The 22,390-nt window shown below is 36.4% G+C and overlaps 1 protein-coding gene across 2 annotated transcripts in view; it reads right to left on the bottom strand.

The window, feature by feature from the left end:
- Nucleotides 1–22,390, bottom strand: part of SLC12A2 (solute carrier family 12 member 2) — a 93,900-nt gene that overhangs the window by 54,795 nt on the left and 16,715 nt on the right. For both annotated transcript variants that reach the window (XM_027547032.1, XM_027547033.1), the window contains exons 2-4: nucleotides 13,332–13,451; nucleotides 12,004–12,079; nucleotides 11,565–11,660 (exon numbers count right to left, since the gene is read on the bottom strand). In XM_027547032.1, the coding sequence (XP_027402833.1) occupies nucleotides 11,565–11,660; nucleotides 12,004–12,079; nucleotides 13,332–13,451 (292 nt within the window). The remainder of the gene's footprint in view (nucleotides 1–11,564; nucleotides 11,661–12,003; nucleotides 12,080–13,331; nucleotides 13,452–22,390) is intronic.

The following is a 22,390-nucleotide window of genomic DNA, read 5'->3' as shown; positions in this document are numbered from 1 at the left end:
TTATTGTAATAAAACTTAATTTATATTAATTTATTAATAAATTCATATTGCATTTAATATAATTCATATTATATGTTTATATTAATTTATATTATAAATCCTGCCTAAATGGCAGAGTAGACAAAGCCATTAAACAAGCTATCATCATGAAGCAAGTATTTTTCTAACTTAAATCAGTATTTTGATTCTGAGTCAGTGTATACTTATCTAAAGTCTCTAAAAGCTCCCCTAAATTTCTAATTTATTTTTGGTTTCTAGGTCATAATCAAAACTTAGTTTTGATAGTACTGAAGTTACATTAAGTTATGTACATTTTTCTAGACACTGATGAGACATTCTATTCTTTTTATTGATCAGTCGCTCAGTTGTGTCTGACTCTGCGACCCCATGGACTGCAGCACATCAGGCTTCCCTGTCCTTTACCATCTCCCGGAGCTTGCTCAAACTCATGTCCACTGAGTCGGTGAGGCCATCCAACCCCATCTCATTCTCTGTTGTCCCCTTCTTCTTCTGCCTTCAACCTTTCCCAGCATCAGGGTCTTTTCTAATGAGTCAGCTCTTCACATCAGGTGGTCAAAGTACTGGAGCTTCAGCATAGTCCTTCTAATGAATATTCAAGATCGACTTCCTTTAGGATTGACTGGTTTGATCTCCTTGCTCTCCAAGGGACTCTCAAGAGTCTTCTCCAATGCCACAGTTCAAAAGCATCTATTCTTTGGCGCTTAGCCTTCTTTATGGTCCAACTCTCACATCCATACGTGACTACTGGAAAAACCATAGCTTTGACTAGATGGACCTTTGCTGGCAAAGTAAAGTCTCTGCTCTTTAATATGCTGTCTAGCTTTGTCATAGCTTTTCTTCCAAGGAGCAAGCGTCTTTTAATTTCATGGCTGCAGTCACCATCTGCAGTGATTTTGGAACCCAAGAAAATAAAGTCTGTCATTATTTCCATTGTTTCCCCATCTATTTGCCATGAAGTGATGGGACCAGATGCCATGATCTTCGTTTTCTGAATGTTGAGTTTAAGCCAGCTTTTTCATTTTCTCACTTTCAATAAAGAGGCTCTTTAGTTTCTCTTCACTTTCTGCCTTAAGAAAGTCTTAAAACCATATAATGAAGACAAATGCAACAACAGATTCTACAATTTAATAAATTGCTAAATATGCAAACTTTATTTTGAAAATACCTGTAATAGGTTTTGGGGTTAATTTGATCAAGTTTCTCAAAATATTCTATACTTTAAACCTATCCACAAAAACTTCCTCATTACAGTACAGCAGGCACAGATACAACACTGTAAAATAACTATAGGCCAATTAAAAAAAAACTTTCTTAGTAATTCACTTTACCAATTAATAATTTTTACCGTCTTTAAAATTCTGAAGATTCATTTAGTATTAGTCTCATTTTTTAAAATGAGATAAAATGAAAAAAAATTTCCCCAAATACTTTTGAACACTAAAAATTCTAATGGACTTACATATAATGACAATTTTTATGTCAAAGAGCTAAAGTTAAAGATACTAAATCACATAATTAATCACACAGAAAATCCCTAGAATATCATAATTATCACAGCCTATAGTTAATGAACATGTCATTTAATCTCAATATCAATAATGAATTAAGACAAGTATTATTTATCCTGACTTAATTGATAGGACAATTAAGTCACAATAAAAGGTTAACTGAAATCAGTCAGCCACTCATGTATTTCAATAGTTGATAATATTCTTTAGACAGACAAATACACCAAGAGAACCTATAAAAGCATAGAATTCAGTTGTTATGTGTTTAAAGTTTTGACTTTCTGAAATTTCAAGTCTATTACTAATAAGAAAAAATATATATCTTCAGATGTATTTAACATTGGTAAAGATAACTGGAAGGGAAATAATGAATATAAGTAACAAATTCTGACATTTCAGAACTATTTAAAAATCTTCTACTAATTGGGATACCTAAACTTAAAACCTAGGACCTAGTTTCATTACTTTTTAAAATATTTTATTTTTTTTAATGAAAATAAAAAGTTAGACATGAAGAATATTTTAAAAGCATCTGCTCATCTTCCTATAAATTCCTGATGAAAAGCAACAGTACTCTGCCCTATTCTCATTTCTATTCCTGTGTCCTTGAGGCAACCAGTTTTAAGAACTTTCTCCCCCTCCCTTTTTTTCCTTAGTAACAAAATAGTATAAAAGATCTACTGCTCTGAAAGGCTGGTTTATTTACTAATCAACACAGAGTGATACACACCTTAAAATAAAATGTTTATTTTGTAATTAAGTAAAATTACACATTTTACTTAATTCTAGCAAGTACAATTGACTCTTGAAGAACACAGGTGTGAAATGCGCAGGTCCACTTATATGTGGATTTTTTCAATAAATATACTGAAAATTTTTTTGGAGATCTGTGATAATTTGAAAAAACTCACACATGAATCACATGGTATAGAAATACAGAAAAAATTAAGAACAAGTTAGGTATGTCATTAATACATAAAATGTATGTGGACACTAGTCTATCTTTACATAGGTTTAAGGTAAATGATACCTAATATGAAATTAATATGTTAATTTTCTTTCTAATACATTAACTGCTCAAGAATTAACATACAAAACAAGCTGTGCTCTGTCCCTCCCTCTCTGGTAATTAGAGAAACTGCACATCATCGCAGATAAGTGGTTTTTTAAAAATGTAACAGTGTTTATAATACTATACTATGAATATGACTATAATACTGTATGCCATAAAAATTGTACAAGGATTCACTCATTAGTGCAGAGGCTAGGCTACCATGATACAATCATATCATTATACTGCTACTGCTGCTGCTAAGTCGCTTCAGTTGTGTCCGACTCTGTGCGACCCCATAGATGGCAGCCCACCAGGCTCCCCCGTCCCTGGGATTCTCCGGCAAGAACACTGGAGTGGGTTGCCATTTCCTTCTCCAATGCAGGAAAGTGAAAAGTGAAAGTGAAGTCGCTCAGTCGTGTCCGACTCTTAGCGACCCCATGGATGGCAGCCTACCAGGCTCCTCCATCCATGGGATTTTCCAGGCAAGAGTACTGGAGTGGGGTGCCATTGCCTTCTCCTATCATTATACTAGGCTACAATAAAGCAATCATATTTCTGCCTGTTCGTTTTCAATGTGTGAATTGGTATACCAGTAAATAAATATAAATTCCACTTTTCACATTATCTTTTCATTTGTTAAATGTTTAATTTCTCATATTTTAAAAAAACTTCTGTTGGAATATAGTTGATTTGCATGATGTCTTACTTTCAGGTGTACAGCAAAGTGCATCTTTTCGTTTTATCTCTAGTGTTAGTAATACATGTAACATAAATAGTGTTTTGTATCATATAAGACAATATTAATGCAGGTATTAACAAATGATTCATCTTGTAAAACGATGATGTAAAACGTATGGCATCAGTATAGTATAGTACTGTAAATGTACTTTTTCCTCACTAGAATTTTCTTAATAACATTTTATTCTCTCTGGTTTACTTTACTGTAAGAGTACAGTATATAATACATATACACAAATATCTGTTAATCAATGGTTTATGTTACCTACAAGGCTTCTGGTCAATAGTAATCTATAGTTAAGTTTTGGGGAACTCAAAAGTTATACAAGGATTTTCAACTGCATAAGGGTCATCAGCATCTCTAACCTATGTGTTATTCAAGGGACAACTGTACGATTATCATTCCCATTTTACATATGTGAAAATTCAGGCTTACAGAGGTTAAGTAACTTGACCACAGTCACACATATAGTAAGGGAAGAAATGGGCTTAAACTCAAGTCTCTCTGAGTGCTTATTCAGTACAGTATGTAAAATTAAATAAGACATTTTATTATCATTGAACAAGCTGAAGAGTATAAAAAAATTATGATGAATTAAAAGGCAACAATAGAAGAACTATTTTATTTACAAAAAAAATCTGTTGTTCAAGCAAACACAGAAAGTCGATATGGAAAAGATATCCTCATGAACTCTCAAAATTTGGCTGTAAAATGCCCTGTCTTCTAAGTGTAGAAAACACCAATGAAACAGACACCAGAGATGCTAAGTAATACAATACTATACACTGGGTTCCATTATTACTACATATTGATTTGGGGATACATGTCCCTGCAGCTCTCAGTAGATTTCAAATCAATAACCAAAACTCTGACTAGGTTAATCAACAGCTATATGATTACTGGCCATAAAACAAGTCACTATATATTTCAAAGAACTGAAATGACATAGCATTACTGATAACAGTGCTGAATTAAATGTATGGACTTCCCCTGAATATGTTTTAAATTATGCAACATATTTTTAAGTAACCCACTAGTAAAAGAACAAATCACAAGGGAAATTAAAAAGTATTTTGAACTGAACAATAATGAAAAGAGAACCTATCAAAATTAGTGGGATAAACCTAAAGCAGGAATTACAGCTTTAAGTACTAACATTAAAAAAAAAGACACTTCTATTAAAAGTAAATAAATAATATGAAATCAATTACCTAAGCTTCTACCTTAAGAAAACAGAAAAAAAGGAAAGCCCAATGTAGGGAAAAAAAAAAAAGTTAAGACCACAGTTGCAGAAAACTATAAAGAAAAATCAATTAAGGTGAAAATGGACAAATTCTTTGAAAAAGTTGTCAGAACTATGACAAGAACAGTAAATTGAAATACTCCTAAGAAATTAAATTTGAAATACACACACACACACACACACAGAACCACAGGCCCAGGGAGCTTCAGCAGTGAGGAAGAAATAAGATCAGTTTTACAAAAACTCTTTCAGAAAATTGAGGAAGAACCAGTACTAGCCAACACCCCTTATGAGTTGAACTTAATCCTAATACCAAAACCTGACACAGATTATGACAAAAAAAGAAAATTTTAGACAAATATTTCTCATGATCATAGATTCAAAAGTCGTTAACAAAATGTTAGCAAGTAAAAAGTAGCAGAAACCATAATATTTTTTTGACCAAATATATCTTTGATCTTTGTGGAGTTTATGCCACGAATGCGAGGTTACTGAGATTCAAAATACCATATAATTTTGATAATAACAGAATAAGAGAAAAAAACCACATAACCATTTCAACAGATGTAGAAAAAGTGTAACAAAATCCAACATTCATTCATGATAAATACTACCAGCAATCTAGAAATAGAACTGTCTCAATCTGACAAATTACATCTTCTAGAACTCCACAGTTAACATCTTAATAGTGATATATTCAACTCAGTCCCCCTAAAACTGGCAACACCACAAGGATGTTTATCCTCACTGCTTCTTTACCATGGTACTGAAGGTCCTATCTATTTCAACAGGCTGACAAAATAGAAGGAGAGGGAAAAAGAGAGGGAGAGAAGAAAACACTAAAGATTGAAAAGAAAGAGTATAAACCATGTCTGTTCACAGATGACGACTTTATCTTTAGCAAAGTCACAGAACCAAGACACGTAAGTCTACTGCGTTTCTACACACAGTCATTAAAAAATTTGGAAAATGAAATTTACAATTACCATCTACCAGATGAAAAACATGACTGAGGGATACATTGAACAAAACATGCAAGATCTCTATACTGAAAAATATACAATACTGCTGACAGAAACAAAGATCTAAATAAATAGAAAGATACACCATGTTTAGAGACTGGAAGAGTCAATATTGTTAACATGACCATTCTTCCCCGGCAAAAATGTTAAGAGTGAAATCCCAAAGTCCCAGCAAGGTTTTCTGTCTTCAGAGAAATTGATACTGCCAATTCAAAAATTTTATATGGCAATACAAAGAACCTAGAAGAGTCAAAACAATTTTGAAAAAGAACAAAGTTTAAAGACTTAGAACTTATAAAGCTAAGCAATCAAAACAGGGTAGTCTTGGAATAACTGGTATAAGAATAAACGAATCAATGGAACAGGATACAATAAAGACAATACACAGAAAATTCGGTTTTCAACAACAGCACCAAAACTAATTCAGTATGGAGTAGATAGTTTGTTGACAAATGGAGCTAGACAAGTGGCTATCTAAGTGGGGGTGGAGGGGAGTGACAGCAGCGGGGAGAAACATAATCTCTGTCTCACATAATGTGAGCCTGTTCATAGTTAAAAATCTAAAACCCATACTCAACAATTATCTGTTGATGAACTGAAATACAAGGAATGTAAAAATTTGATCTTAGTCACATAGGTAGGTTTCTACTGATTTTAGATTCTCAGAACTACCTCCCAGAAATTTGATGTAGTCTGGGCTTTTATTTGAAAGTGTACTGACCTCTGTTTTTAGTGCTCCAAACCACACAGTGGTTGAAGAACTGTTCCCTTCTATTGCTCAGTTCATATAATACACTATAAATCAAAATCCAGAATTCACATCTCCATATTATAAAAGGCTGCCTGTGGTTGTCCTCTATTTCATAATGAGTTGATATTCAGAGATTAATTGTCTGTGGACAGAAGAAACTCTGGCCTGTGAAATCTAGGAAACGCAGATCTGAGTGACAGTAGAAAGCTGGCCAGCACCATCTGAGTTGCAGAACCTGTAAATTCTGTAAAATAGGAGCTTTCAAGAACACTGGCAGGATTTGCAGGATGGGAAAGAGTTCTGGGCTGCATGTGTATATGGCTAGGGCAGGGAGTATGCCAGAGGAGAAGGAAAGAGGGGACTCCATCAGCTAGTTGGCGGTGCTAGTTCTACTCCATGGAAATAGAGGACTGAGGAGATGGTTCTCTAACTTGCCACTAATAGCTTCAAATAGTACCCTCCTCCCATTATTACTATATTCCAATCAAGACTGAAACTAAAAACCTTGCATTTTCTAAGTTTTAACTCTTTTTCTTCCCCTGAATGTTTCCGTATTATTTTTATCCTAGACTTCATAATCAGACACCATTATACTTCTTTACAGGGCTTCCCTGGTAGCTCAGCTGGTAAAGAATCCACCTGCAATGCAGGAGACCCCAGTTCAATTCCTGGTTCGAGAAGATCCCCTAGAGAAGGGATAGGCTACCCACACCAGTATCCTTGGGCTTCCCTGGTGGCTCACTCGGTAAAGAATCTGGCTGCAATGTGGGAGACCTGGGTTCGATCCCTGGGTTGAGAAGATCCCCTGGTGGAAGGCATGGCAACCCACTCCAGTATTCTTGCCTGGAGAATTCCCATGGACAAGAGGAGGCTGGCTGTCTGCAGTCCATGGGGTCACAAAGAGTTGAACACGACTGAGCGACTAAGCACAGAACAGCACATTTCTTTACAAGTTGACAGTTAATTTCTATTTTTTAAAAAACTACACTTCTCTAGATTCTACCTGTTTAAATCTCTAAAAGGTACTGTTAAAGTCAGTGTAAAGGCTACTTCAGTTCAGTTCAGTCACTCAGTCGTGTCCGACTCTTTGCGAGCCCGTGAATTGCAGAGCACCAGGCCTCCCTGTCCATCACCACCTCCCGGAGTTCACTCAGACTCACGTCCATCGAGTCAGTGATGCCATCCAGCCATCTCATCCTCTGTCATCCCCTTCTCCTCCTGCCCCCAATCCCTCCCAGCATCAGAGTCTTTTCCAATGAGTCAACTCTTCGCATGAGGTGGCCAAAGTACTGGAGTTTCAGCTTTAGCATCATTCCTTCCAAAGAAATCCCAGGGCTGATCTCCTTCAGAATGGACTGGTTAGATCTCCTTGCGGTCCAAGGAACTCTCAAGAGTCTTCTCCAACACCACAGTTCAAAAGCATCAATTCTTCGGCACTCAGCTTTCTTCACGTCCAACTCTCACATCCATACATGACCACTGGAAAAACCATAGCCTTGACTAGACGGACCTTTGTTGGCAAACTAATGTCTCTGCTTTTGAATATGCTATCTAGGTTGGTCATAACTTTCCTTCCAAGGAGTAAGCGTCTTTTAATTTCATGGCTGCAGTCACCATCTGCAGTGATTTTGGAGCCCCCCAAAAAATAAAGTCTGACACTGTTTCCACTGTTTCCCTATCTATTTGCCATGAAGTGATGGGACCAGATGCCATGATCTTACTTAGTAACATTAAATCTCTCCTATGGCATAAAGAACAAAACACATTTCACACACTTCCGTGGAGTTGGAAGCACACACCTTATAAAATGAGAATAAAATATTATTCGGTATTAATATAGAAAAATACATATTATAATTAAGAACCAAGATAAAACAAATGAAACTGTCAAACACTACCTCAAAGTAGTTTATATTAATTACTACATGCTCAAGTTTATTTTATTTTATTTTTTTTTGGCAAAGTGATGTCTTTATTTTTATTTATTTATTTATTTTTTTTTTTAAGATTTTATTCAGATATACACATGCTCCCCATCCTGAACCCTCCTCCCTCCCCCCTCCCCATACCATCCCCCTGGGCCTTCCCAGTTTAAAAGAGGGCTCTTGAAAATGAAATTATTAAACAGAGCAACCACAATCAGCAATATTTTGAGTAAAATATTTTCTTGTTAATTCCCTTAATAGTCAACTTTCAATCCTCAGTGATTGGGCTAGAGGGCATCCAATGCAGATATTGCTATTCCCATTGCATCTCTACCTAACTCTTTGCACCCTGACCTTCTAGATAGTTCCAGTTCCCCTGATCTCCCATTATGCAGCCCTTTCAAGGAAGAAGTCAAAATTAAGTCCTCAGTGACTGGGATAGAGGGCATTCAGTGTAGGCACCCCTGGTCCCACAATACTGAAAGATAACCCCATCTATACACGAAGCAAGTCTGAAAGTTTGTTTTAAACCATAACCCCCTCTCTATCTTTTTGCTCCCTGCAAAATTTTACTGAACAAGGATTCCTTGTTCCAGAGAGATTCCCAGTCTGGCATTTGCTGCTGTCATCCTATAGTCTCATTTGTAAGTCCTCTTTTCCCTGCCTATTCTATGCTTCCTGGAGCTATAGGCACATCACATTCAGTACTTCACAGGTGCTCTTATTAAGTAAAGTGTTTACAGAATTGGGGTACTCAAATTTCTTTTTCTTCTTCACTTATTTTGTAGAATAATTACCTAAAGGATAAATCTCTTATTCATTTCTTTCTTATACTGAGTTGAGGTAAGGAAATTTTCATTCAGAAAGCCTGATTCACACTAGATTCTTTATCAATTTTCAAAATAAATTAGTTCTCCAGCATTCTACAAAGGTAAAAATGAGATTTTGTATGTTTGTGTGATGTCTGTGAAGCTAGGGATTTTATCTTATATTATGCTTTCATTTAAATCAGTTATAATTAGTAGTACTCCTGTTCAAACTATCCAAAGTATTAGCTTTTTCAAGTTGGCTCCTCAGTCCTTTTAACATGAAACAATAGCCTTTGTTATCTTCTTTACTTACTGATGAGAAAAGATGTCTAGACTTGTCTAGTACATGTCCTACCCGGATATGGAATCAGTAATTTCTCCAAGGTCCCCTGGTTCCTTGGAATGAAAATACACAATGTGGGCACTAGGGGTGCTCACTGACTGGGCTGACCATCCGTGACAGGTGATTTTTGTGGAGAGAGCTAAGAAATACACTCTTTGGGGATAAACTGTATGATTCATACTGGTATTTTTAATTTAGAATCATGAATACAGAATAAAATGTAATCTCACCAGTTTTATACCTATATCCACTTTTTCCCATGTGGTAATACTGTTTTACCAAGAAACCAAAATAAATTCTGTTAGGGATCTCAAAGTCTATGAAGCATATATAGAGGAGACAGGAGTTTACATTCATTGCAAGAATCTACAGGAACTTTAACTGCAGATAATGCAGCTCACTTATATTCTATAAAAGATCAACTAGGTTTCTAACATCATTGACTGATCTAAATGAAAAATCAATGCCTTCTAGTAAAGCTTCAAAGTATTTGGTCATTTCTTTAAATTAACGGCTTCTCTTTTCCTATAGGTTTCATTATCTCAGCAAACATATTTACTTTGTCATTTAAGAATAAGTGGTAACATAAGAATTTCAAATTATATAATTCCATATATATATGTTTTATATATATATATTATGTTTATATATATATATATTTATATGTGTGTGTGTGTGTGTTTTTCCCTATAGTTTTAGTTTACTCTGTAAACTGACTTATCATTTTGAGGGAAGTCAGACAAAACTGCAACACGGTACTTTTTTGGGACACAGCTTCATGCATTCCACATTCTCATACTTTGTCCATGACCCAGGACAGAAGATTGGATACAAGTCTCTGAAGTATTTGTAAAAATATATAAAAACTACTGGTAGTACTGCATGAAGTGGTTTTTTAGTCACAATGCAGGAAAATCTATACTTTCCAGAAGTTTGAACTCCCATAGAGAACAGTCTGGGGTTTGTGCTGACAGTGGGTCTGTGCCCCAATCCCCTTGAGGCTCACAACCTAGATTTGAAGGGCTGAAGACAAGGAGAAAGTCGATGATGATTTGCTGATCCTCTCAAATAACTAATACTGCATCCATTTCTCCTTCTACTTCCATTCCCTAATAGTAGCAGAATGAAATGAGGCATGGGGCACCTAGTTGACAAGCAACCAAGAACCTCTCAGCATTGCCTGATTAACTCTCGGGCATACCCACATCTTAGACCCCAACTTCATGTACACATAAAACAGCCAACACACAGTCATAACTGTACTGATATGAGCTACCAGCTTCCGCTAGGGCCACAGTGATCTGAATCCTCTGAAACATAAGATATATGAAGAGACTGGGGAAAAATGAAAAGCTGAATCTGGTTCTTTCCCCAAGTACTAATACAGATAAAGCAGAAGTTGTATGTACGTAACGTTAAATACAGATCTGCAAAATAGTTGAGGCAGATGGAACAGGCAGATGCCCTCCTCAGTTGATCTGCTATGACAAATTTATAGGAGCTGGTACACATCTTCTCTTCTTTCTCTCAGCATCTTCCCCTCCAGCTGAATGATGAGTTCTGCTTTAGAAAATGGACTTCTTTTCTTCTTGTTCTCAGGGGTCCCAAAACCATTCTCCTGCTGTCTTGGGTATTCTTCCTGGCCAGAGTAAAACCTTACAAGGCAGATCTTGTGGGCTCCAATACAACAGGCCTCAGGGTACCCTCAGAAGAGAGCTGGATTTGAGGGTATGGATTCAGGTTTAACTTACACAAGCTGTTAAGACCATGAGGAACATTTCCTTCAGTGGGGAGGAACGAGGTGACACCTGTATAATACTGACCAAATGCAGGCTGCACAACACTAATCCAAGGGCGAAATCCTGGGAGGAGGTAACAAAGGGTGCCTCAACGGAGAAGAAACCCAGTTAGAAGCTCCATTCTTGCTACCAGACACCTGAACACCTGAACAATTTGAAGCATACATGTTTGTGTATGGATCAATTTAAAATTTTATATTCAAAATCTACTTCAGAAGTGCTCAACAGCAACTTTCTTGCCTATACAGAACCCAAAATGTTGTTTTTAAGGTAAAAAATAGAAATATTTTTAAATCTGTTTATTTAGTGTCAGTAATCCAATGACGATGATGTGAAAAGACTGAATTTACCTCCTCGTACAAACCCATTAGTAGCTATTGCTGATGTAGACAATCCTGTGATAGTTGTCACGACAGTGGCCATTGCTATTACAATGACTGACAGACCTTCAGGGAAAGAGAAAAGAGAACTTGAGAATACTTGTAGTCTCATTTAAATCTGCCACATCTAGAACTGATGAGTCTAAGTATACTGAATTAACATTATAACTTACAAATTATCTTACTTTTAACCCATTTTAGATCAAATCCAGAATTAGAAAAAGGGACATTAAGACAACTGTCTGACACAAAGGAGAATGTAGCCTAGAATGATTCCAACTGATTGAATTTTATGAACTTTAGAATTTTATGAACTCAGTTGAATTTTATGAACTTTATTGAATTTTATGAACTCAGTTACTTTGCCTACTCATTCTCAAATGAATCAACAGTATGTAATTTCACTCACCTATTCCAGCTTGACCCACAATCCATGACAATCTAATAAAGAGCATCACTCCCCAAATGTTTAACATACAACGTACCTAGAAGAGGAAGAGCCAAGTCACAGATGAAAAGTAATTAAATACAATACACAGTAAATGCTCAACTAGCCAATAGCTGGATAACATACTTTTAAAACTACAGAAAGTCATTTCAAATCTCTTATCCGAAGATTTTCTTTAACAGATATTTTTAAAAAGAGCTTTAGTGAGAGCTTCAATGTGAGCTAACTAAAGTATAAATATGATGTAATATATGAGTGTGTATATATTTTACACACACACACACAAATTATGTGAAGCAGCAGAAGCAAATGAACAAGAAAGATACAAGGAATATTTTAAGACTTCAGCCCTAAAGAAGAGAGGTGTATGTTCCGCCTTTTCAAACCAAGTAAGTTTAATTTTTAACTTACTCCTTAATAACATCCTCATTTCATAATTTCTAAGTAGCCTTAAATAATTCTGTAATATTCGTCAACTCAAATGCTAACTATTGACACGTTTCAGAAACCAAAACTCTTTGTAAGACAGTATCCCCAACTTATTTTTACTTTTATTTATTATGCTCATACACAGTATACAGTCTTCTGAAATGCTAAAATCTAAGACTAGGCAAACAATACAACCCAGAGCATAAAATGCATTCTACCAATTAGACAATAAAACTATGGCTAGAACTGGAACTTTCCCTCTACTCCCCTAAATATCAACACAACTCTAATTTAGCGCTTCCAGAGTCTCAGTCAGACTGTCTACTCTAGTTAGATCCTTAGAGCCTATTCAAACACAGGGGAAAAAAAAAAAAAGTAAATCTGAACCTTAGTTACCTAAACCTGTCTACTGATGTGATCTCAACATAAATATTTCTCCTATATTCTGCTGCTTAACTTCTACACATTTCTCTTCAAAAGACAATCTGGTAGCAGGAAAGGAAGCAGGCACATTTCAGCTATGCTGCCTGCCCAGCTTCCTTGATCCTGCTGCTCCCATCAATGTAACAGCTTCATACTTAATTTCTGAGAAGTGACAATATGTGAGATTCATAAGAGGTTATATAATATAATTCAGAGGTAACCAAGTATAATTCAATTAAATGAATAAGCATATTTCCTTTACCCAATTTAATACCCAGAAGAAAAGGAGGTATAAGTTATTAATTTGGTTCTCCTTAAAAACCAGATAAAACTGTTTTAGGAAGAGAAAACATTATTTGAGAATTAATGATAATACTAGGAAGACTTTCTAATAAACAGAAATATGTGACTCTAAAATTAGGTCTATAGGTACATACTAGAACACCCTTAATCCAGCCAAACTTCACGACTCCTTTACTTTCCGCAGTGTATGTGACCACAGCCTCTCTGGTTGGTGTGCTTTCTTCTCCATTTGCAAAGCCATCCTCAAAAGGTTCCTGGTCATAAGAGGAAATGTGAATTATGCTTAAGAGTTATTTAACATTTAAAACCACTTGATAAAACAATCATCACTAAACACACTTAACCATGTTTAAGGAGGGCACAGTACAGAATTCCAAGAACCAAGAGTTTCTAAATATTTTACCTGAAAGTGAAAGTCACTCAGTTGTGACCGACTCTTTGCGACCCCATGGACTATACAGTCCATGAATTCTCCAGGCCAGAATACTGGAGTGGGTAGCCTTTCCCTTCTCCAGGGGATCTTCCCAACCCAGGGATCGAAAATGTAAATCAATAAAGTGGAAGAAAACCTTAATCATTGAGTTTTAAACCTGTAAATCTTATTGTGACATCAAATCCATTTTAATAATTTCAAATTTTAATTACATTTTGGTGGTATCCCGAGAACATAAAGAATACTATTTGCTAAGTATAGGCTAGCCAGGTGGGTCAATTCAGACCTTGTCTCTCTAGTCTCAACTTCATATTGCCCGGATGCATCCAACCCATATCTGAAATTTCAGTGTTAACACTGTCAAACTCCTCTTTGGAACCAATGAATGCTTTTCTCTGTACAGTTGCTGATAGTGGGACTCTGTTGACCCCAAGGTTCACTCCTAACTGCTGTCTTTACTCAGTACTTCATTCAGTGCTCTTCACTCTTGCCTGACTTTTCTCAGATTCAGACATGAACTGGTTGACACAGTGCATTTTCACAAGTGTTTCCCTCTAAGGCTTTTATGTTTCACGTCTGATTCTATAATTCTTAGTTTCTGTTCTTTACATTCTCTTTCCCTGTCCATAGTTCCTTTTTTTTTTCTTTTTTTTTATAGTTCCTTTTAAAGAATCATTTTCAGTGGTTGCACACTCTACTGAATTCTGAATATAATTTTTCTCACAAAAATGAGCTGAAGCAAGTTTTGTGTTACAACAGAGTGAAATGTATGTAATAATACAAACTTCCTTTTTTCCTTTGACTTCTGCTAGCCAAGTAGATTCAAATGCATTGTTGCTGATGGTTTTTCAAAGTGCTGTCAACCAAGACCTGCTGTTGTTTAGTCGCTAAGTTCTGTCCAACTCTTTTGCGACCCCATGGACTACAGTCTGCCAGGCTTCTCTGTGCATGGGACTTCCCAGGCAAAGATACGGGAGTGGGTTGCCATTTCCTTCTCCAGGGGATCTTCCCAACCCAGGGATTGAACCTGCGTCTCTTACATTGGCAGGCAGATTCTTAACTACTGAGCTACATGTGTTTTTTATTTATCCTGGGTATACATATAGAATTGCTAGACCATGAAGTACTTGTTGCAATGACTACATCTTTTCATCTTTCTCACCTCTTCTCTATCAGACTGCAGATTGTTACTCCTCATTTCAGTCAATGTATCTGCCTATTTTTAGCCCTCTTTCTCACGTAGAATTTGACATAAACCAGTAACAGCTAAACATGTTAGAAACATGTACAAACAGGAAAAATGTAATCAGGGGCCTGGTAGCTCAGCACCCCACTTTGGCTTTATGTCCACCGCCGTTTACGTTCTAGACAGTAGGACATCACTGATGAGTTCCCCAAGCCTTGCCCCCAAAAGAGAACTGATGACTCAACTGTTCCATTATCCAAATAAAACAAGAACAAAAATGTCTGCCTTTTAACTCAATTACCTTTAAAATAGCCAGAAGTTCCTTAGATTTCACTCTAGGATATTTAATGCTCTTCAGTTATAAAATAACAGTTTAAATTATTATATAACCTGCAAGTATTACAAGAAAATTCAATACCTATAATAATGAAGAGAGACTTTCTATTCCCATTTCTATTAAAAGAAAACTAAAGATGTGTGTACCTAACAGGCTACTTTCTCTAAGGCTAAGTACTAATGTGGGTGTCTTTAATAATTCAGAAGCAAGATGGCATCTCAAAATTTTTGCTGTGGGTGTTTATTAGAATTCAACCTCAAAGTTGACAATCTAGCAATAATTATACTACTTTCCACTATACTATGAACTATTATTTAAGACACAAAATAAGGTTTTTCTGCATGAATAATGTATTTTAAAACAAAGAGGAGTCCAAATAAACTTTTAACTTCCTTATCATGTTACAATAGCTCTACTTTAAAAAGTGTTATTAATCTTTAAAATACAATTCAAAAGTTAAAATCAATTATGTCATTTATATTTAAATCAACAAATTTAAGTTAATGAAATTGGGTTTATAATTATATTAATTTCCAAAATAATAGGAAACCAACATAGAATACACATTTTGTTTCTATAAATACATTAGTTTCAGAGAAATAGGGACACTGTTGAGTATGGCATTTTATCTATACACACACACACACACACACACACACACACACTATTATATACAAATCTTACTACCAGAAGAATTTCACATGTACAATTATGGACTATATATTATACTGACAGAAGGTACATAAATAAAATCTTTTATCTACCATTTTTAGACAAACTTTTTTTTTTTTTTTAACTGTTTTTCATATAATGAATACAATGTCAGAAAGAAATGATTTTTTGGATAATACCATATTGAATGAGATGGACCAAATTAATTCAAATATATTTAGGGACATAATCTTTCAAAATGTAGCACTGTGAACCTGAACCTACAAAGCAGGGATTGAGACTGGGAGCAAGAATGGGGTGGGGAAGAGAGGCAAAGGAAACAATGGAAGACCCAGAGAGGTAGGCCCTCAGTGACTGGAAGGATTTCTCAATGGAACAGAGAGAGATACTGATCAATTATGTCAGTCTGAAAAGAAAATGATTAATTCAATTGGACATACTGAATTTGAGGAGCCATGAAACAAAGAGTTCTATCAGGCTATTAAAAAATTCATGACTGGAACTTAGGAGAGGGGCCAGGGATAAAGAGCTAGTGGGGGAAGCTACCGGAAAAAAATGAAGAGAGAAACTTCGGGAGAGAAAACCTGAGTAACTGACCATTTTTCTGAGACTACAAAAAATATAAGAATGAAAAGGAACTGATTTCCATGGTCATCATTTCTTTGCAGGGAGTAGAGAAAAGTAGAATTTTTACACTATGGATACTCTCCCTTGTATATTCAAATTTCGACCTCAACTTGATCATTCTTTCTCCTCTAATCATGGTTATCTTTTTGCTATACACTGCACATCCCACCTCCAAATGCCCAGCCAAACTTGCTGAAATACTATACAGTCTATTTATCAATGCTCACCGATCTGGCTTCACCATGCTACAACACTGAAATGTTTCAAGACATTCAAAGTCTTCTCTGCTACCAAATATAATGTCTAATGTACATTTTTTAGTCTCTCTCTCAAAGGTCTTTTGAAGTAGCTCATGATACTGTTGACAAGCCCCTCTTTCTTCAAACATTTTTTGAAATACCATACTCTCTCAGCCTCTTTCCCCCAGCATTTATTTATTTATTTATTTTTCTTACCCCCAGCATTTAAATGGCAGAAGTCAGTTCAACACTTGGTCTTAGACCCATCTCTTTTTTTCACCCTATTTCTTCCCTATGGTCATCTCACCAGACCTGTAGCTTTAACCACCATCCATATGTGACGAGTAATAAGTGATGGCTCCCATACATTTCCAGATCAGATGTCCCCTCTGAATTTCAGCCTGCTATGTAAATACTGATGTTGTCACTTGAACAGTTCATTATGTTTACTACTCTAGCTCTTACCATATAAGAAAAAAAGAAATTGTCAATGTATCACAAACAACAACTTTTTTCTAAATGAAAAGGAAAGGGAGGTAGTTTCTCTCTTTTGGATTAGTTTTTAATTCTTAAACGTTTTGGTGAACACAAATATCAAAAAAGGTATTTGATCAGAAAGACAGTAAGTTCTTAATAATTAACATTGTTTATAATATAAATTAATTTATTCTGTAATGCATGTCTTTAAGAATTTATAGTTTTTCAGTTTGTAATATCCAAAAGTTAACTTGTCTTTTAATTCACTGGTTTAAATTATCTTTTACATATCAGAAGTCATAGTTCATATTCTGCGTGACCTAAGAGAGAATACTACTTCAATACAAGGGGTTCGTTTAATGATGATTCCTCAGTAAAAAAAAAAATTTCTTGCCAAATTGACCTGTTGTTTCTTCCCTAACATAAGATTCCTGAGCATTTTAGAGACAAACTAGGATGAAGCCAGATTTCTTTTTACAATAATGGACAAAAACAAAGCTTTAGGAAAAAATACTTCTCCAAGGATTTTTTAATTACAGTTAAAAACGTCTCACTGGCTCTGTAACCTAGAGTGCAGTAATAGCTTCTGTGTACATCCTCACCATGGGCACGCCAATGCACTTTTCATTGACAAATGCTTTAAGTACATATCACATTAAAATGTCACAGTTGTTCTCTTTCTTTGGACATGCCAGTTATTTAAGACCACAAAAATTTCATCTTAAGTGTGCAAAGTTGTATAGATGGTGTTTGTGACATCACTAGACAAGGATGTGAATACCCACGAAAGATGATCGTGCAGGGATCAGAATGATTTATGATCACATGCTTTTTCCAAAGTTGAATAAAGGGGCTTATTATTGTGTAAAGGAAAATCAAGACTGTCTAGACAGTGCAACTTCTGAATACAGTTAAAAAATACTAATAACACATTTGGGCAAAGCCTATTCCCTATCCATTTTTATACAAATTCATTCTGTTTTTACCATTAAACTGGTAAAGCCTTGGTAAAAAGTATCTCAGCTCAGCAATTGTAGATCATAGTAGGCAAAAGACAGTAAGCTACACACTTTTTTTTTTAATTTGGGAGAAGGGGAAAATGTTCGGGTTTTTATTGCTTTACTGATGTTTTAAAGAATTGAGCAAAGCTGTATCAAACTCTCTCTTGAGATCTACGGCTACTAAAATATCGTTTCCAGACAGACTTAAGGCTGCTGAAATATGGACACCCTTTGAAGAGGGAAATGTTCCAATCCCTTAAAATAACTCCTGATATTCTTTTATTTGAAGATCCTACAGTTGCAAAAAGCAGTTTCTGGCATAAACTACAACCACATCCTTCCATTCATTCATTAAACAAATATTTACTAATTGATTTTATTAAGAACCATGCTAAGGACTTTTCAGCCCTCCCAGAATTCATATTTTTATAGTAGAGACTAAAAATGAAAGGTAGGTTTTCTATCTTTTATTCAGGGCATTTTATTTTCTACTATACCAGTAAATCTCAAGCAGTCAAAGAAACGGTTGGGTGCTTCTTTTCAAGTCACAGCCTCTTTATGAAAGTTTGTTTCCTAATCTGTAAAATGGTATAATAATCCCTGCCTACGTGTACCACCTCCTTGGAGTCTCAAAACTACAAATAAAGATCAATGTGTTACAGCCACATATACCAGTTGGGCCTTCTTAGAGCTTGACTATCAAGTCAGCTGATATGACTTGATTGTAGTCCAGCAATTTAACTTTGAATGCCATGTGAGAAATGTGAGAGTGTGACTCACAGTTAATACATTTCAAAAGGATTAGCAGAAAACTTATTCCTAGGTGGCCCGGCTTTTCAATGCCTGGCCACTTCTCAACAAGGACAAGATTACACACTCAGTTGACCCCATCAGAGTAAAGGCAGCAGTTTCCCTGGGGCTGCACATGTCTCAGCGCCCACACAATGCTGCTCTCATGGCACCTGCTGGGAAGCTCAAACCCACCATGTTACATGGAGGACCAAAGCGCATGCCAGTGAGCATTCCTTAACTCCTCTTACAACTAGGGACCCTTCTCCTTCTGTCCTCACACTGTATCTCTGATATATATGTTGCATTAAACCTCAATCATGCTTTATGGTCTCATGAATGCAAGGGGACGACAGAGGACGAGATGGTTGGATGGCATCACCAACTCAATGGACATGGGTTTGGGTGGACTCCGGGAGTTGGTGATGGACAGGGAGGCCTAGCGTGCTGCGATTCATGGAGTCGCAAAGAGTTGGACATGACTGAGTGACTGAACTGAACTGAATGCATGCTTCTATGTAAAGGTCCACTTATTTAGAGGAAAAGATAGTGTTACTTCGGCAACTAGAAAGTAGTTATTAAACTAACACACCAACTTACAGAGTTACTGTGAGGGTTGTATAAGATAGGGTATTCATTTACATAGAAACACAAAGTTAAAATTATTGAAGATGAAAATTGCAAAAAGAAGAAAAACAAGAAACAATATTAGATAGCTTTAGTTTTCCAACATGACAAAATTATATGTACTGGCTAATCACTTTCTGGCTGCCACAAAATATGGGCTAATGAATCATTTACCCTGCCAAATGAAGACTAGGGAACTATACTGCATTACAGCATTTTGAACTATGAAGTAACATTTGGATTCTAAACACAACTGATGTGACTTTTTAGATAGTAAATCAACCTTACCAAATTATCTTAAGCCACAGGGGAAAAAAAACATGAACAGGAACACAATGTTGGGGGCAGATATAAAACTATAAAAGTTCAAATGCATTTAACAACTACTTATTTAGAAGACTGAAGAAGGAAATGGTAACCCACTCCAGTATTCTTATCTGGAGAATTCCATGGACAGGGAAGCCTGGCGGGCTACAGTCCATGGCCGTCACAAAGAGTCGGACATGACTGAGCGACTAACACTATTTAGAAGATGCTATGCATAGGGTGGTAGCTGCTCTCTATCAGAGAACAGAGAAATTTTTAAATATACAAAAATGCTTTTCCTTATTCAGGTTATCAAGTTATCTATTCATTGATGTGGCTGTGGCTGCTGCTGCTGCTAAGTCGCTTCAGTCATGTCCGACTCTGTGCAACCCCATAGACGGCAGCCCACCAAGCTCCCCCGTCCCTGGGATTCTCTAGGCAAGACACTAGAGTGGGTTGCCATTTCCTTCTCCAATGCATGAAAGTGAAAAGTCAAAGTGAAGTCGCTCAGTCGTGTCCAACTCTTAGCGACCCCAGGGACTGCAGCCTACCAGGCTCCTCCGTCCACAGGATTTTCCAGGCAAGAGTACTAGAGTGGGTTGCCATTACCTTCTCCAGTGGTTGTGGCAGACAATGCTAAAAATTTCTGTTAACTACAACCACCAAAAAGCTCAAAAGTCCAGCATGAAGGGTGATCACATATAAGTAGAACTGAAACATTAATCCATTCCAGAAGTTTCAAATTCTTCCAAATTAATATTTGTACTAAATGAAAAACAAGTAGGAAAAGCCTATTTAACAGTGCAACAATCTGCCTGAGATGTTAAATACACTGTATTTTCATCTGTTTCTGAGCAATTCTCTTATTATTTCCTATAACTACATACACACATGGAAAATATCACAGAGAAAAGGATGATTTTTTTCCCCCATGACTTTTAAAGAGTTTGACTCTGGATATGAATTGATTTGTAGGTTAGGCAATAATTTGGTTTTGTATATTTGGACTCCTATTATCTGTCTGGCTTCCTTTCATAACAGCCAGCATTTACTGAAAGCCTACTGTGTGCCAGACATTTCCCTAAACGTGTACACATCCTCTTTCCCTGAACTGGAATATCTTTGAGAGATAGATATAATCTCTACCTAACAAAGACGGAAACAGTCTTTTGATAGGTTAACTTACCCAAGCCATGCAGCTGTTAATGTGGCAATGCAGAGAATCTTCTAAACGAGAGAATTCCACATAACTACAGTGAGTGAGCCAAAGTGAATTATTTTAAGCTGTCTATTTTGGGTAGGAGGACAATAGACAAATTGCCCAACTTAAGAAACTGTCCTGCTTATACTTCCCAATTCCTCAGCTATTTTCACTCTTACCTTGCTTCATCCTTCCTTCCTCTGCTTCCCAATCTAGAGAAGCTAAGGGTCTCTGATATAATCCTCGTAAAAAATGACAGAAGTAGTTCTGCACTCCATGACAGTGGAAGGGATTTTTTAAAAATCTCTTTGTGCTTTGCAGAAATTCCCCCAGGGTCTACAGTGTATATGAGACTGCTACAGACAGCTGCATGAGACCACCTATGAGAAAGAATTGCTAGTGTACAGACAGAACCCACCTGGAAGGCATGTAAAATGTTTAAATATGAAATTGTCCAAGATAGTTACATTAGTTATTTACTTTGGAAGCTTTTTTGGATGCTGTGGTGGTAGGGTAGTTAAGACAGACCAATCAATCATTTGGTTTCTATGTTATCTAGGATATTCTTTTTCCAATTACAAACCATGTTAGCTGCTCAAGTTAGCAACCTCTTTTGATCAAATGCTCTACGTCAGGGCTTCCCTGGAGGCTCAGTGGTAAAGAATCCACCCGCCAATGCAGAAGACATGGGTTCAACCCCTGATCCAGGAAGATCCTTCTTGCCTCGGAACAGCTAAGCCTGTGCACCACAACTGTTCAGCCTGTGCTCTAGAGCTTGGGAGCCGCAACTACTGAAGCCCACTTACCCTAGAGCCCGTTCTCCACGACTACAGAAGCCACTGCAGTGAGTAGCTCGAGCACTGCTAGTACAGAGAGTAGCCCCACTCACCGCAACTAAAGAAAACCCTGCACACAGCAATAAAGACCCAAAGCAGCCAAAAATAAATAAATAAAATTACAAAATATTTTTTTAAATGCTATTTAGAAAAGGCAGAGGAACCAGAGATCAAACTGCCAACATCCACTGGATCACCGAAAAAGCAAGGGAGTTCCAGAAAAACATCTACTTTTGCTTTATTGAATATGCCAAAACCTTTGACTGTGTAGATCACAATAAACTGTGAAAAATTCTTCAAGAGATGGGAATACCAGATCACTTGATGTGCCTCCTGAGAAATCTGCATGCAGGTCAGGAAGCAACAGTTAGAACTCGACATGGAACAACAAACTGGTTCCAAATCGGGAAAGGAGTACGTCAAGGCTGTATGTTGTCACCCTGCTTATTTAACTTATATGCA

Source organism: Bos indicus x Bos taurus, chromosome 7 (assembly GCF_003369695.1).
Source record: "Bos indicus x Bos taurus breed Angus x Brahman F1 hybrid chromosome 7, Bos_hybrid_MaternalHap_v2.0, whole genome shotgun sequence".
In the NCBI taxonomy this organism is placed as follows: domain Eukaryota; kingdom Metazoa; phylum Chordata; class Mammalia; order Artiodactyla; family Bovidae; genus Bos; species Bos indicus x Bos taurus.
Note: the sequence above shows the minus strand (reverse complement) of the source record. Positions and strands in the feature narration are given on the sequence as shown.